This window comes from Aulonocara sp. 'chitande type north' Nkhata Bay, linkage group LG3 (genome assembly GCF_057382095.1).
Source record: "Aulonocara sp. 'chitande type north' Nkhata Bay isolate Kocher_YH1m ecotype deep benthic linkage group LG3, A_spYH_male_GT1.1, whole genome shotgun sequence".
NCBI classification, from domain to species: domain Eukaryota; kingdom Metazoa; phylum Chordata; class Actinopteri; order Cichliformes; family Cichlidae; genus Aulonocara; species Aulonocara sp. 'chitande type north' Nkhata Bay.
The window spans coordinates 52039887-52056980 of record NC_141346.1 but is presented as its reverse complement, the minus strand read 5'-3'; the positions used below and the strand labels follow the sequence as shown (position 1 = coordinate 52056980).

At 37.4% G+C, this 17094-nt stretch overlaps 2 protein-coding genes across 2 annotated transcripts; both read right to left on the bottom strand.

Annotated features, from left to right (window-relative positions):
• Window positions 1-3774: 3774 nt before the first annotated feature.
• Window positions 3775-4668, bottom strand: LOC147336128 (uncharacterized). Its single transcript, XM_086285200.1, has 2 exons — window positions 4601-4668; window positions 3775-4481 (listed from the first exon to the last, which is right to left on the bottom strand). Exons 1-2 carry the CDS (start codon window positions 4653-4655, stop codon window positions 3775-3777), a joined length of 762 nt encoding a protein of 253 aa, XP_086141326.1. The 5' UTR covers window positions 4656-4668.
• A 3586-nt stretch (window positions 4669-8254) lies between these two features.
• LOC147336127 (uncharacterized) lies at window positions 8255-9992 on the bottom strand. Its single transcript, XM_086285195.1, has 5 exons — window positions 9893-9992; window positions 9069-9770; window positions 8831-8947; window positions 8699-8742; window positions 8255-8589 (listed from the first exon to the last, which is right to left on the bottom strand). Exons 1-5 carry the CDS (start codon window positions 9990-9992, stop codon window positions 8473-8475), a joined length of 1080 nt encoding a protein of 359 aa, XP_086141321.1. The 3' UTR covers window positions 8255-8472.
• Between the last annotated feature and the right edge of the window lie 7102 nt (window positions 9993-17094).

The window sequence follows — 17094 nt, the reverse complement described above, 5'->3', positions numbered from 1 at the left end:
CACACCTAATGAAGCAGCAGTATACTTCTCAGATTTAAAAACGCCAGCTTGTCCTACATTTTGCCACATCTGACAGGTCTGATTGGTTCATCACCATCACACTGCAGAACATGATTGGCTCTGTCGCGTAACGTGGCGTAGCGAGAGACTGAGGCCTGGCCGCCCCCTGCCATCAAAGCTGAGGGGGTAAAAGGACTTGACATTCAGCCTTATGTGTTAAAAATGTGTTAATAAAAAGTGGTAAAACAGAGCTTTTTCCTATAGTTTGGTCATCATCTTCATTTGTAATCAAGGACAAATAAAAAATGTAAGTGATCAATATGCAGAGAAATGCAGTTTAAATTGTGGAAATGTCTGTTCTAATGTTTAGAGTTTTGTGTGTAGACATGAGCCATAATCAACCTTTTGTTCGTTGGACTGAGAAGATAAGGACTGTGTCACTAACCAGTCAATATACTTTTGAACAACAAAAACAATGTTAAATGTTGTAAACGTCAAACACTCAATTGTCAGTTCATTGTCATTGTGCTGACAGTTAAATGTGCTCAATACTAATTAAAAAATAATCAGTTAACGTTAATTATGTTTAGGTTGACAATTTTAATATTGTGAAAAAAAATGACTTTAAAGACAGGTTTAATCCAGGCTGCGCTGAAAACCTATGTAGAAAATGTCTTGAGAGATATGAGTGTGCGAATGTGTGTGTGTGTGTGTGTGTGTGTGTATGTGTGTGTGTGTGTGTGTGAGAGAGAGAGAGAGAGAGAGAGAGAGAGAGAGAGAGAGAGAGAGAGAGAGAGAGAGAGAGAGACAGAAACTAAATGAGAGTGCACACAGGACACTCTGATCTCTGAATGTCTCACAGTTAAAGTGCATGACTTAGTAAAAAGGGGGATTGTATTGAGTAAATTGTGACGGAGAAACAGTTTGCAAGAGAAAAAGTATTCGGATTAAAAGTGAATGTGAAGAATGGAAAGTGAAGCTTATTCAGATATGATTGAATGTTCAAATGTAACTGAATTATCTTTGATAAAAGAGAGAGAATGATAACGTGTGGCTGAGGATCTATTGACCTGGTTGATTGAGTAGATATTAGAGAGAGAGAGAGAGATGGGGCGAGTGGGCACTTGACAAAGTCTAAACTGGGATGTATGGAGGTGTTTTCGGTTTGTTCCCAGCGGTCCTGTAACATTAACAGTTTAGATCATTGGATCTCAGAATTCCAGCAGAGATGCATAGAGGGAGAGAGGACTGCCCATATTCTGGACTTGCTGCGATGTCAATAGGCCAGTCATCCATAAAAACAAAGCAAATCCAGGCATATTTTGAATATTCTTCCTGAGCTAATTACTACTACAGCTGTAGTTTGTGGCTACACGCATTCAGTGGTGTGATCAAGCATTTGTCCCCTTCCTGATTTCCTGTTTTTTTGTATGTTTGTCACACTTAAAGTTTTAGACCATCAAACACATTTAAATATTAGACAAAGATAACACATATAAACAAACAAGGGACTTTCCAAATGAAGGTGTTTACTATTAGGAAGAAAAACCCTACATGGCCCTGTGTGAAAAAGTGTTCACCCCGTAAAACCTAATAACTGGTTGGGCCACGCTTAGCAACAAACAAAGCGTTTGAGGGCAATGAGTCTTTTACAGTGCGGTGGAAGGGAAGGGGGCGGGCACTTCAAACCACTGTATTCACGCTCCACTCATACTCACGTCTGATCTCAACACACAAACGTCAGAATATTCAAAATATTTTTATTATTTTGGTTGAGAGGGGGGAGGGACTAAAATTCACGATGCAAAAAAAAAGTGATCATTATTATCATGATATTAAAATACAAATGCACATAATTCTTTTATATACATAACAGACACTTTTAATAGTCTGAAATACAAATGTCATTATTGTCCATGTTAAATTGTGGTGTGAGGAAATGAATGAAATAGTAACTTATAAATGTCTTTTATAAGGGAAGTCATGCTTCAAAGAGAACCTCACAAGGTCCTGTGTTTATACACAGAGACCAAAAGCCTGTCCACTTTACTGCTTTACACTAGAATAGACACATTTACTCCAGGTGTTGTCCATCTGCATTTCTGATCTGTTCATCTTCATGTCCCTCAAAGGTTTGAAATAGAGGTAGCCTCCTCCTTGGTCACCCTGGGGATGAAAAACAGTACAACAGCTGAGTCACTTTCACATTTATTAAAAAAAACTAACAAACATGGATGGAACGTAAAACTGTGCTTTTTCTTTCAAAAGAAAATGCACTTACATTTGCTTTGAAAAAGGGGGAGTTTTTTGCTGGATAATCTGGAAAACAGAAAACTGTGTCAATATAATGTCAAATTCACCGGAGGATAAAAAACAAACATAAGGAATACTAAACCACTTGCCTGTGTATGTGCTCCTGTTTTTCTTTCTTGTCATGCACATTAAGGAAGCCAGTAAAACACTCAGGACGCTGGTGAAAGCTGAAACCCCCCTCCAGAAATACAACAAGAGAAGAGTGTCCCCTTCATCTACTGAGATAGTAACCCAACAAATAAAGTTAAAACACAGATGTTGTCTTGTCAGCAAAACTGGCTTGGTTGGTAAAATGCTAAATGGCCTGTATTTGTATAGCGCTTTACTAGTCCCTAAGAACCCCAAAGCACTTTACACATTCAGTCATCCACACATTCACACACTGGTGATGGCAAGCTACATTGTAGCCACAGCCACCCTGGGGCGCACTGACAGAGGCGAGGCTGCCGGACACTGGCGCCACCAGGCCCTCTAACCACCACCAGTAGGCAACGGGTGAAGTATCTTGCCCAAGGATGCAAAGACCGAGACTGTCCAAGCCGGGGCTTAAACCGGCAACCTTACGATTACAAGGCGAACTCCCAACTCTTGAGCCACGATCACCCACTAAATAGACTGATTCTTATAGAGCACTTTTGTACTCTCCAGGAGCACTCTATACAACATGCCTCATACAGACAAGCACATTTTTTTCTGTTTAAGTGTTTTTGAATTTCTGTAACACACTCACTCATTGATGCATCAGAGAGCAGTTTGGGGTTAGTGTGTTACATGTAGACTGAAGCAGCCAGGCAACCACTCATACACCCACCTCATACAACGCAAACTGTGCCATAGACAAACAGATGTCGACCATGTCTGGTAATACTGATGACACTATTTTTTTATTATGGGTCAATGTCTGCTGCAAGTAGCGGACAGAGATTAACAATACTGCATGGACATTTTTAAATGTATTTATAGTTAAACAATTCTACCTAATAACATGTGACCATTTAAATTTACCATTTTAAAGCGTGCTGGATAATAAGCGTATTTGTCTGTACTGTTAGAAAGGCTGTCTCCCTCCTTATGTCAGCATTATAACAGCGTTGTCTAGCCTTATTTGTGTCTTAATCAGTTAAGTTATAAAGCAAAAGGTCATTAAGCTAGGGACCTAATACGTATTTACTTGTAAATGTCTGAACAATATGTTTAAAGGTTTTCCCATGATTATTTTTATGTTGGCTGGAAAGAAAATATTTTTATTTTCCGCTGTTAGTGCAGCTTAGTGCAAGTTACTACAACTTCTGCATGAATGTCCATTTCATGCTTTGGAGAGGCAAAGTGGGAAATGCTTTAAAAAGCAAAAGGTCATTAAGATAAGCAGTTAATATGTATTTACATGGTGGACTGGCCTGCCTTTACACACTTTGACATGATAGTGAGTAGCTTGTTCAGATAATAGAACCTTTCCCAAAATTACTTACCCTCAACATTCAGCTTGGTCCCATTGCCAAACAGTAAGCGTCCACATAAAGCAACAGCACAGTAGTAGGACCCAGCATGAGAGACATTCAAGTTCTTCATTGGCAGGCTGTACACACAGGTGTGTGCTTGTGCCTCAGATTTCTTCTTGCACTCATCATTCCTGCCTCCATGGGTGTATATGAGCCCTGGATGAGATTCTTCAGAGTCTTTGAACCAGTAAACCTTGTGGTCTTCATCACAGGTCCCAGTGCGGACTGTACAGTTCAGAGTCACAGAGCCTCCTGGCTGGATGGTCTCAGATAGTGATTGTAGGACAAAAGTCTGGATGTCCAAACTGGAACCTTTTACATTGAGATATGTTTCTTTGGTAAACTCTAAAATAAAAGTAAAGCTTGTTGCGCAGTAGTAAGTAGCTGAATCTGAGACACGCAGATCTGTTATTTTCAAGTGATTTTTACTGATGCCAGTAACTAACGTAAAGCGTGGATTACTTTTGAATTCATTATAAAATATGCCATTTCCCTCATATCTGTAGTAGGTAGAGATGAGCCTTGGTTTTTGTCCCAGAGTTTGTTTGTACCAGTAAAGTCTTGCAGCTTCACCTTCGTAAGAACAGTGCAGAGTTACTTCATCACCAACATCAGCAGAAACAAAATCAGTCTCTTGATGAAGAGATGAGTGCGGTTCAGCTGGCTGAGCTGAAACAAGATACAAGACAACGCACACACATTTCTTTCATTGCATATATATTTAGTGCAGTGGACATCTGAAACCTAATTGAGAAATGACATCTCAAAACAGCAAAATTAGAACTCACCTATTATTCCTACGCACACACGTATCAGATAAACTACAAATATTAAATGTGTCATTATGGTAAAATAATTTTTCTGCTCTTCAAAGAGGAAATTTCATGTGACCGGCCAACCACAGAATATGTGTAATGTCCCGTAAAGGAAACATGCTCATCGCTGTCATGTTTAGCGCTTGAAAAATGAAAAACCACAGACATCCTTGGTTGTGCAACATTGTGGACGTAAAATGGGTCGTGCTTTCTTTGAAGATTTGCTTCAGTTTCCATTTAGAGAAAGAAAACTACGACGCTCATCTGGTTTGCTTTGTTTCAGATGTGACACTGTGTGGCACTAACATTAAAGTGGTCCTGTCATTACTAATTTCAAACTCAACTCTATCTATCTTCTATTCTTTGACTCACATAAAATAGTTGGTTATTTTGACCACCTGGGATTAGTTTAAAAACGTTGTGGCGCTGCCGTGGTTTAAACTCGGCCTTCCTATTGGTCTTTCTTCCCGTGCCTAACTCATACTTTGCCTTCTGCAGCAGGCTTCTCCCTGTAATGATAAGAGCATTAAAATAACACAAACACACCACACGTTTTCCTCTAGGTTATCCTCACACCTTAAAGTTTCTGTGCCTTGCTGCGTCAGGACACCATCACCCTATAGTCGTGGTGATGGTGGGCAGGCTGTGAGACAAAGCTGTGTGAAAGGTACAGCCACGTTGCTCGGTGATAGCATAATAGCCTGTTTTAGCTAGCTGAAATGTATTGTTTGGGGGCAAATACAATAGTGTTAAAAATGCTTATATATGAATATTCAGTCCAGTACACCTAAAACTATGTTGAGATCGTGAAATGTTGGCATAGAACTATGGCGCAAGCCTGAAAACGTCCCACAAAAACTGAGCAAACAGGTGTTTTTTAACCTTTTTTTTAAACTGTGCTGCAATTAATTACTGCACAACTAATTTTGACTGCATCTCCACCAGAGATGGGCAGTAACGCGTTACTTGTAACGCGTTACTGTAATCTGATTACTTTTTTCAAGTAACGAGTAAAGTAAGGGATTACTATTGCAAAATCGGTAATTAGATTACCGTTACTTTCCCGTAGGAACGCTGCGTTACTGCGTTACTAAAACCGTGATTTTTTTTGCGAGAATGTCTCATGACAGTGACGTAAGCAAGTGCGACGTTGGTGACAGCAGCTGTGTGCAGATCAACAATGGATAATATATCGAGTGCGGGAGAGAGTATGAGCGTGCAGCGTTTAAAGTGTGGAAGTACTGACCTTACTTTGAGTTTGATTCCATAAAAAGTGGCAAAAACATTAGCGTCCATCGTGCGTGGGAAGAAAACTTCTTTTTACAGCGAAAAAAACCCCTAAACTTCCGAGCAAGCACCGAGTAGCTACGACGTGATGGGAAACTCACAGAGACACTCGCGCGGATTCTTCAACTGACCGCAGCACACCTACACCAGGGTAACCCTCCGCCTACCCTGCTCCTGCTTTACAGGTGAAAATAGAGCAAAAGGACCGCTGAGTCTTTGACTTTATTTATTTTCTGCTGTGTTTTACTTGCATCTGTTTGAAAGAGTGAGTGAAAACACAAAAAATATTTTATTTTATGTGCTGGAATGTGTAGAAAATAGGTTTAAATGTTAAACAAGTTTCTTCCAGTCAGAGAATGTTGCATATAATTAAATGTTTTGCTTGATGCATAAAGTTAAAAGATTAAAACTGATAAAACAAGTTTAAAAAAAGAGACTTTTCCATTTGATTACATTTTGTATGATGGATTATGTAGAAAAAGTAGAATTGGGCTGAAAGATCTATCACTTTATCACCTCTTCAGGTTGTAAATCGTGTTTTTAAAAAGTAACTAAGTAACTAAGTAATTAATTACTTTTGAAAATAAGTAATCAGTAAAGTAACGGGATTACTTTTTGGGGGGAGTAATCAGTAATTAGTTACTGATTACTTTTTTCAAGTAACTTGACCAACACTGATCTCCACACAGGATGTGCTTACGAAGATGGAATATGGGGGCGAGCAGAAGTACGTTAAAGTTCCACAAAGTGATGAATGGAGGACATGCATATTGTATTGAAGAAAAGAGTAATGAACATGCTGTCATTTGCATTGACCAGCACACCTATGTCAGACCCTTTGATAAACAATATTCCAATGAGAGCGTGTACACTGTTCCATGTTTTAGAAAATGATTGAAAATTGAGGTTCACAGTTCAAAATAAATGTTTTTCAGAAAAACATTGGCTCTTTTTAATAAATGTGTATTTCCCAAGGAATTTCTGAAAGTTCAGAAGAGTAAAATTTAAACATTTTAGAATTAATTAGAAGATAACTCTTATGTAGTTAAAATAAAATACTCTGTGAGACTTGATATCTAAACTCTTAACACCTAGTTAGCATTGATAAGTGTTAAATTATCAACTCCAGACAGATTTGGTATTTAACACTAAATCTGAGTTAAGATACCAACTCTCCAAAAAGAGTTAAATTCACACTCTTTGGTGTGGACCCATATAGACACTTTAATAGTGTTGAAATCAAAGCTGACAGTGTTAATTTGTGTATACTGGATTTGCTGTGTACTAGGTACTTTTTTAGTACATGCTCGCCCGGGGTTTCCAAGAGTCTGACTAAAAGCCACAGACTGAGCAGCATTTATATTTTTGCGTCAACCGTTACCTTTGTGGTAGTGTTCCCATCACATATTAATTACGATCCCGGACTTGGTAATCTAGAGCAGAATGATCAAAATTTGACAGTTTCAGGCCTGAGCAGAAGAGCCGAGGAGGTGAAGCTGTCGACTGAGGCAGAACGGCGTGCATTGCAAAAGAGAAGCTGCCGGGTTAATAGTCAGGCAGATGTGGATGAGATGATAAATCCTGACTGTCGTCGTTTTATAATAATCATTTAACATTTTAAAACCAGCTGTAAGGTCAGTTTTAAAATAAAGCCATTCAGATAGTTGCAAATAAAATAAAGATGGTATAAAAACAGAACATTTATTGTGAAACAAATTCCACACATTATTCAAAATCAATTTTGAACTTTTCATAATGTTCTTCTGTAAAAATAACATCCTCAGATGTTGGTATACCGTTTATTTATTCTATTCTAATTTTAATGTTACGATCTATAATAGAATGATCAAAATCAGTGATAAAACTAACAAAACCTCCAAATACTTAAGTATTTTTTTGTCAAATATTATAATACTCATACTTATACAAATATTATCATTATTATTATAATAAGTATAAAACTTGTGGAAATCAACAACTTAATGTCGGTTGCTCAGATCGACACTTTAATAGAAACTGTTTGTCTTTGACATTAACTGTAATGATATTCTGTACAACTTGATACAACTCTAACTGAACACTCAAAGCACTTTACACAACTTGCCTTATTCACACATTTACACAATGTAAATGATTTCTATTTAACATTCACACACATTCATACTTCAGTGAATGCATTGGGGAGCAACTTGGCATTAGTATCTTGCCCAAGAGTATTTGTTACATATATTTATGTATGTAGCAAATACTGGATATTGACATAACAAATTTCATATTAAAATGATACCGTTTTAGTATGTCAATAATTTATCAGCCAATTAGGAAATATAGACTCTGTGAATAAAAAAAGAAAACAAGCATTTAATGTTTGGACATTCAGCAAATATTGCGATGTTATAATCAACTTTTCAGTTGTAATTTATATTAGCAATAAATGAGAAAAAGAAGAGAAATACAGCAACCAATGTACTTTTAAACTAGTCATATTTGAGACAAAATTACACATGATACTGCTACGCTTAAGCCCTATTACACAGAAGTAAACATGTAAAGTTTTATTATTTGATACTAGAATACAGACATTTATCCTCTGGATTCTCTCTTTTTCTTGTAGATCTGCTGGTCTTTTTTACCCTCAAAGCAGCATAATGAAGGGTTTCTTCAGGTTCACAATTCTGATAATGAAATAAATCCACAAATCACAATATGGCACATGTTATAAAATTTTAAAAATGACAGATATTTGTCATAATAACAAAATGATTTAGAATTGTATTATTCTACCTCTGTGTTTGTTATAGAGGAAGCTGAAAATTTTGCATTAGACCCTGAAACAAACAGACAGACACACAAATCATATTTCAACCATACTGGATGGTAATTTTATATAAATAGTATATGAACAGCAACATTTACCTGTACACTGCCATCTGCTTATACCATAAATTAAGAAAGCCAGTATAAAGATCAGGATTGTGGTGAATGCCAAGGCAGCAATTAAGAAATACACAGAGAGAAGAAAAGTCTCCTGAGCTGCAGTAACAAATATGACAATAAGATATTATGTTAGCAGCTTTTCCAATTTGTAATAACATTTTAATTGTAAACAGAACTATTCATCAGTAAAAGAAATGTGTGCTAAGCTTCTACTCACACCCAAAATCCAGCTCGGTCCCATTTCCAAAAAGCATGTATCCACACGAGGCAACAGCACAGTAGTAGATCCCAGCATGAGAAACATCCAGGTTCTTCATTGGCAGGCTGTACACACAGGTGTTTGTGTGTGTCTTTGGTTTCCTCTCACACTCATCATTCCTGCCTCCATGGCTGTAAATGAGTCCTGAATGAGGCTCTTCAGAGTCTTTGAACCAGTAAACACTGTGTTCTTCATCACAGGTCCCAGTGTGTACTGTACAGTTCAGAGTCACAGAGCCTCCTGGTTGGATGGTCTTAGATGCAGACTGCTGAATTAAAGGCCGGCTGTTCAAACCTGAACCTTTAACACTCACAGTGATTCCTTCTGCAAATTCAAAACTTACCGAAAAGCTACTCGCGCAGAAATAGGTAGCTGAGTCCGAAACTTGAAGATTTTTTATCATCAAATGGTTTTGAGCTTTTTCAGTAGACAGTGTGAAGCGTGGATTGTTCTCACATTCATCATAGAAAGTGCCATTTTTATCATACGAATAGAAGCTAGAAATGAGTCTTGGCTTCTCTCCCAGTGTTTGCTTATACCAGTAAAACCTTGCTACCACTTCACCTTCATAGAAACACTGCAAAGTTACACTCTCCCCGACATTAGTGGATATAAAAACTCTGTCTTGACGAACAGACGAGAGTTGATGACTCTTCGGAGCTGAAATGATAGAAGGAAAGAAACAAAACAAAGAAAACTGATTTAAAAAAAGTAGAACTCATGTCACTGAGTGACCTTAATCTCTAAAAGATAAAAGTTACTGAGGAAAAAACACAACTCACTCATTTCCCCAAAGAACAACAGCATCAAATAGAAAACAGATGGTGGAGATATCATCATGTTCAAATCCGTGACTTGAATGGAAAGAATCTTTCTGTTCATAGTGTCTTCAGGGGCAAGACTGTATTTGATTGGTTGATTTAAAGTCACACTGTATGCAAGGAAACAGCTTCACATTCACAGCATAGTGTCAAAACGTGATGAGAGATTCACATGGAGAACAAAGTGGCTCTTGAACTTTCCACTGAACTTCAAGTTATTGAAATTTAACTGACCACTCAGTCTTACTCGGATTGCACTTCACGGATCTCACTGATCTAAATATTATTTTTTAATATCTAGTCTAGTACAGGAAAATGTAGCAACTTCAACTTAGTGTAAGTGTTGTTTGTACAACAAATAGCTCAGTGGTGAAGGACACTGCTGGCAGTACCAATTTCCTTCGCCACTGCCTGAACTTATAATCTTTACCCTTTTCTGTGTGCATGTTCTTACATGTTGTTATTGACATTTTTTTGTAACTAGTTCAAATCAAGAGAGGAGGTTCATTGGGGAAAAAATGCATATTAAACAAAAAACACCTTGGATCAAATAAGAGCATAAGGAAACTTTCAGATAAGCATGTCTGAAGTGACTTTGGATTTGCACTAGTGGCTAAAAATAATGTATTTCTATCACCATCTTTACTATATAAGAAAGTGATCAATTCGCCACTTTTACATGTAACCTACATATCAAGGAAGTGTACAGTTTCTTTATTCTATTCATAAGTAAACTGAAGGTTATTTTTAAATGCATTTAAGAGATTTAGAATTTTTTTTCAGTTATTCATTTCCTTGAAAAATGCAAAATATTTCACGCTTTAACCTGCAATATTTTGTGTATCTTAAAACCAGCTTATTTTTAACAGGGTTAAAAATAAATCCATACTGGTTCCAGCAATATAAATCATATTTATCCACAGTTATTCATGATGACCAATTTTATCAATGTTTTTTTCCGATCTTTGATGCATTTGTCAAATATTATATTAATTGACATTACTCTAAAACAGTGAGTATAGTACTGCTAGATGTTAGGAGATGAGTCAAAGAAAGAAATTAGAACGAAGAACTGAAGAAGTGCCATTTGGGAAATGTCACTGTATGATCCTGTGGTTTTTTCTTTGTGCTATTTACTACACTGTAAAAAAAAAATATATAATATAAAAATATAAAAGTATTTTACTGTGTATTTTACAGTTTTGTACTGTTTTTTTTTAGAATATCATTAAAATTACATAAAGAAACTGTGATTTTACATTTCAAATGTAAATTAACATAAAATCAAAAAACAATTTTCTTGTTTTTTAAATGTATTTGTCTGTACATATGCATATTTAGATTGTTAAAATACATTCACGAATGTATCATAATTTCACAAATATTTGTCCGTTATTTCAAAGATTGAAGTGTTAAATTCAAATGAAATGCTATGGAAAAATATATAACATGATTCTAACTGATGATTACATGATTGTAACTTTTGTTACATCAAATAATAATTATTATTATTATTGTTATTTAGGGCGATCGTGGCTCAAGAGTTGGCAGTTCATCTTGTAATCAGAAGGTTGCTGGTTCGAGCCCCGGCTCGGACACTCTTGGTCGTTGCGTCCTTGGTCAAGACACTTCACCTACCGCCTACTAGTGATGGCCAGAGGGGCCGATGGTGCGATATGGCAGCCTCGCCTCTGTCAGTCTGTCCCAGGGCATGCAATCCATTATTATTTAAACCAACTGTTAACTGTATATTTCTGTACATTTAAGTATTATTATTCATATTGCCACATTCATTGACTTTGTTTATAGGTAATTTCATTGTTTAATCAGATTAAAATGTTCCTAATTTAATGTTTAAAAGCACTTGAAAAAGGCAAAATCCCATGTAAAATTAGGGCAACAAACTGTATTGTCATTTCTGAAAATAATCATATTTTTATGAGAAAGTTATTTTCTGTTATTTTCTGGTATTATTTTGGCGCCCCAGCTGCCGGAATATTACTGTTTTTCTAGGATTTTTTTTTTTTTACAGTGTAGTGTAGATCTGCAGAACCAGCACCCCAATGCAACATGCCTGTGTCGGCTCTCTGTTTAAAACATCCCATCCTCTGACCCTATGAGTACTAGCCAAGGCAATGCAGAGTTCAGATGGAACTGGTGTGGGTGAGAGGACTCGCCCAGTTCTCACTGCCTAGAAGTCCAGGTGTGTCTTCCCTGTTTCATCTGATAAGCCACACCGTTAGCAGGAACTCCCCTCTCAGTTGTGGTCCTTGGAATTTCTGGGCTGATTTTAGAGGCCTGGATTTGTATGGCCATGGGACTGTTATTTTTAAAGGGCTGGTGTAGGATTCATAAGATTCACATTTTTACTTTTACTTGGAGCAAGCTTGGAGGAGAGAGCACTAGAGAGCACATCGTTCAATGTTAAACAAAATAATCTAACAGGAAAGCAGGACTTTGTGGATATTCAGCCCTTCAGGAATACAGTGGGATCCCAAATCTTCACATAGTTGGGAAAGGCTGCGAGAAGCTTGGGAAGCTGCAATCCACCATGTAAGCAATGAAAGTACAAATTCTTCTCAGAAATACAATCCAAAACACCAATGATGATGATGAGCAGAGCCAAAGTCCAATTTGGAAATCCAACATCTGGGCAGCGAATGATCCCACTGGCATCTCTGCTGGAATTTCCAACTGCTCATCTTACAGAAGGCGCAGGGAGCCGTTCAAGAATGTCTATGGGTGCTTTAATGTATGCTCTGTCAAGAGCCCACACACCTCTCCCCCTTATCTAGACAGACAATCATGTTGTTTACATGAAATCTTCTGCTGTCCAGCCAAACCCTATCATTCTCTCTCTATTTCCCCACATACATGTTTTAAAACAAAGTTTAAACTTGAAAATCGTTTCATCCCTTTTTTCATCACTACTTCAATTAGATTTGTCTTTAGCACATTCTCACATGAACATTCATTTTAGCATAATTCCTTTTCAACTAAATCACAGAGGAATTCATTCTATTACTTTTTCTCCTTACAACTCTGTTTGACTTCAACCTCTCTTGATGCCACCTTTGATTTGTATTCAAAGTGTAGTCGCCTTCACTGTTCAGGGTCATTTACCTTGTTGTAGTAAAGCTGTCCCTCTGCAGCATGAAATAATTGTGTACATGGGGAAATGACAGTTTGTGCTTTAGATTATAAGGAGAGAAAAAAAGATTTCTAAAAACTGTGTTGATATGTAATACACAACATAACACACAAAAAGAAAGACGGCATGGTGAAAGATGTTTTATGCTGCATTTGAACTCACAACTATCAACATACAAGAGAGAACAGAGTGTGTCAAATCTGCCATTAAGCCAATAGACAGTACAAAATTTTGAAAATCTGAATAGAGACACAGCACACAACTGAGCCAGTCGCTTTGAAGTATGAATGGTCTTTTAGTCGGTGAAAAAGAAGTAAAATGGCAGACGCCAATAACATATACTGGGACTGTTGCAAATCCCAGCCCAGTCACTTTCTATCCCACCTTCAATGAGTCTGTCAGTTTCATTTCAGTGTGCTTTACTGATCTTCGTGCAGTCACTGGTTATTGGTGGGATTGTTGCACTGCAGCAATTCGTGGATATTTGGATGTTAGTCTGTTCTTCTTATTCAATACTGACATTATTACTGTAGTGCAATATTTTTTTGGACCACTTTCTGTGAGTCAGTCAGCTTCTATTCTGTGTGCTTTACATTTATGTGCTCTTCTTCTTCCCCATCCTCATCTCACTCTGGTCCCTCAGAGAGCTACCCAAGCCTTCATCTTTATATCTGAGATGACAGCATAGCTACAGTCTTTCAGTTGTGGTGAGAATGTTAATGGAAGCCAACATCTGGAGTTTACTTCCCAGCCAAATGCCATTCTGTTTGTAGGTATTGGCTATAGCTATTATTAATGGACTACACTTAATTGTGAACAACAACAACAATGATAATAATAGTAATAATGATGTGGGAAGTATTTGCAAATCCCAAACACAGATTTCCCACAGCTGTTTTAAATGCACAGACTAGATAACTATAAGCAAACAGTTTGTTTTCTCTAACTAATGTTGAACTAGTGATGGTAAATTTGATTCTTTTTACTGAATCGAGTTTTAATGAGTCACTCACCAAAGTGAATCGGGTTTTTTGAGTCATTTGATTCACTGAAAATCATTCATCTTAGCAGTGGGATTTACAGAGAGTGCAAAAAATTTACATTTTCACTCAAACTTAATTTGTTTCTCTTTTCATGTAAATCCCACTGCTAAGATGAATGATTCTTAAAAAAAATCCCAACTATTTTATAGAGCAAAAAAGAGCAAAAACATTTCTAAAATTAAGCAATTTCCTATCAAAATTGCTTAATAAACATTTATTTTGTTTATTTTTATTTTATTAGTATTTTCCTTAAATGTGTTAAATATATATTTTCTCATCTAAATGTCCACTGAGCTGTGAGCCAGGGGACGGTAATGCGCCTTAACATTGGTTGCCAACCAAGAAGAAGAAGACGCTGTGAGCCAGGAGGGAGGGGGTGAGTGAGTGAGTGATTTGTTCGTTCGCTCTATGATTCAGCACAGGAGGGAGGGGGTGAGCGAGTCCTGAGTGATTTGCTTATGCTTACGATTCAACACAGGAAGGGAGGGGGTTGTCACTACCCGATCCGTACCGGAAACCCGATCGATACCCCGCATGCACGAAAGGTGTCTACTTCCGGTCGTAGCATTTTACGATAGTTATGGGTTAGAGTATCTGTTAAGACATTAAGAATAATAAGTATATCTTAAAATGTTTGCAATAATGAAGCATTTCAGTACAATGTAGACAAAAAACGAAAAATAAAAAGATACTTAAGGATCGGGACTCCCCGATCCTTACTGCGCATGTGCAAAGTCGGACCGTACAAATCGGGTCTACCCGATCCATACCGCGCATGTGCAGATGTTTTCTTCTTCTTCTGTTCGTTTAATGGCAGTTTACTCCCCAGTGTACGAGGATACTGCCACCTGCTGACCGAGCGAATGAACCCTATTTTAAACTGAATTGGCGTCATTACAAACGTGTGTTAAATTTGATTTAGTGATAGTCGAGTGTGTTTATGCTTGTCTGTTTGGAGAGGATTGACTGGAATAGTGATGATGATGTCTGCTATCACTGTCAATTGTCAGTAAACACTTAATCCGGCTGATGAATCTTCACGTGACACATTCTTCTTATTTTACGGCGCTGTTGTTCAATCGGGGGACGCTCTCTGTTGAGGAGAAAAGCATGAATTTGTTTGTATACGGAGGTGTCCATTGTTTAAATGTCCCGGGCAGTCGAAAAGGAGGCAGAGCTGTTGAGAAATGCTAGGAGCTAACTGGGCGCTAACCGTATCATTCAAATATATTAAATGTCGCAATGTTGGCAAAGAGAGGAAGTGACATAAGATTTGCGCATGCGGGGTACCGATCGGGTTTCCGGTACGGATCGGGTAGTGACAACGGTGAGTAGCTCAAATGTGCTGTTAGCATGTTAGCAGAGCGATGCTACTGTGAACCGAGGAGCTATTTTCTTGATGTGAGCTTCTACTCAGGGTTTTTTCTTCCAGTTCAGAGCAGAAATGCTTTTGTTAAGAAACTGGCTGTTGTGTGTCTCCCCCCCCCAATTTTAATTATAAGCTAGATATATTTCTACTAAGCGAATTAGTTTGCTAACCGAAACAGGGATGAGTCAGTGAGTCAGTTGGGCTTGTGAATCATGATTCACGAGTCAGTAAAGTGATTCTCGAGTATTGAACGATTCGTTCACGAATCGAACATCACTATGTTGAACTGATATTGGTTATTATAGATGGCAGTTAAAAAGGTTTTGTTCAATAAATCACAGCATTTATAGAATGTTCTCTCCAACTTTAGGTAAAATATAATTAAACTATTATGGTTGTTATGTTTTTATATCTTATGAAAAAACAGAACATGAAATTGTTTGAACATAAATGTTTTTCTCTAAAAATGGGCATAAATTAAAAGTACCAAAGAAAATCAGTCTTTCACCTTTCACCTTTCATCTCAGGCAGCGCTGTCATACAGCTCCTCTCCTGTCAATCTTTTACATTTCTACCATCATTTGTCCATAGTCAGATTTGTTGATGAAATCTCCGCTATATTCATAGTGATACATTCAAAATTGACTGTAATGACTGAGGTCAGCAGCTTTTTTCTTGTGGTTTGTGCATGTTCATTGTGCAAAAACCACTTGTCATTCAAGGTAAACTGATGGGACACCAGCATGCTAGGCAAGGTGGGAATGGCTCTGTTTCCAGTGTTTTTCGATCCATGATCTGTGCTTTGTGTTGCATTAGCATTAGCAACTGAGGCATCATCATAACAGATGAGTTTCTTCTTGCCAATCACCTTGGCCAACATGTCTGATGTAAAGAAGCTGGAGGGTAAAAAAGTTGTTAGTACCTCCTTTAGTATGTTAGCAAAGGAAGCTGAGCGTGATGCAGAGGGGATGGCTGGTCTGACTGTGTCCAGTTTAATAAAACAGACACGTTAGATTAGCATCTATGAGAATGTCTGAATGTAAAGTGTTTAACAAGCTTAATTTTTTATTTTGTCCCCTGTAGATTTTATCCATCACACACTGTTCAAACCATTTCATTCAGCTGATTTTGTTGTTATTTATATATTTTAATAAACTCAAAATCCAGGTCTGTGTTTCTGAGCTCATGAAAGCGGTCAGTGGTGGTCCACCTGTAATCATCATGCTTAGCTTTCTGTAAAAGTCACCACACACTAGGATTAATCATACATTTATTCATGTCAGACAGGGTATTTATACATTTTAATTGATCTGTAGCTCAAAATCTGTTGTATACATTTATGAGTCTTGTGAAGGCCTAGAATATAAACAGCATGTAAGGTTAAAGGCAGCTCTGAAGGCAAAAAGTTGTCTCCAACTGACAAGTGAGTGTATATCAGAAATCCACTTGTGTTCATTTTCTTTTGAAAGGTTTGTTTAATAATTTTTTGATGCAAAACTCTACAGTCATCACAGATGTTTGAAAACTTTACCATGATATACTTTAAAATGAGAAAGCATGATCTCTTGTTCTGTTAAACACAGATGAAACATTAGTTTTA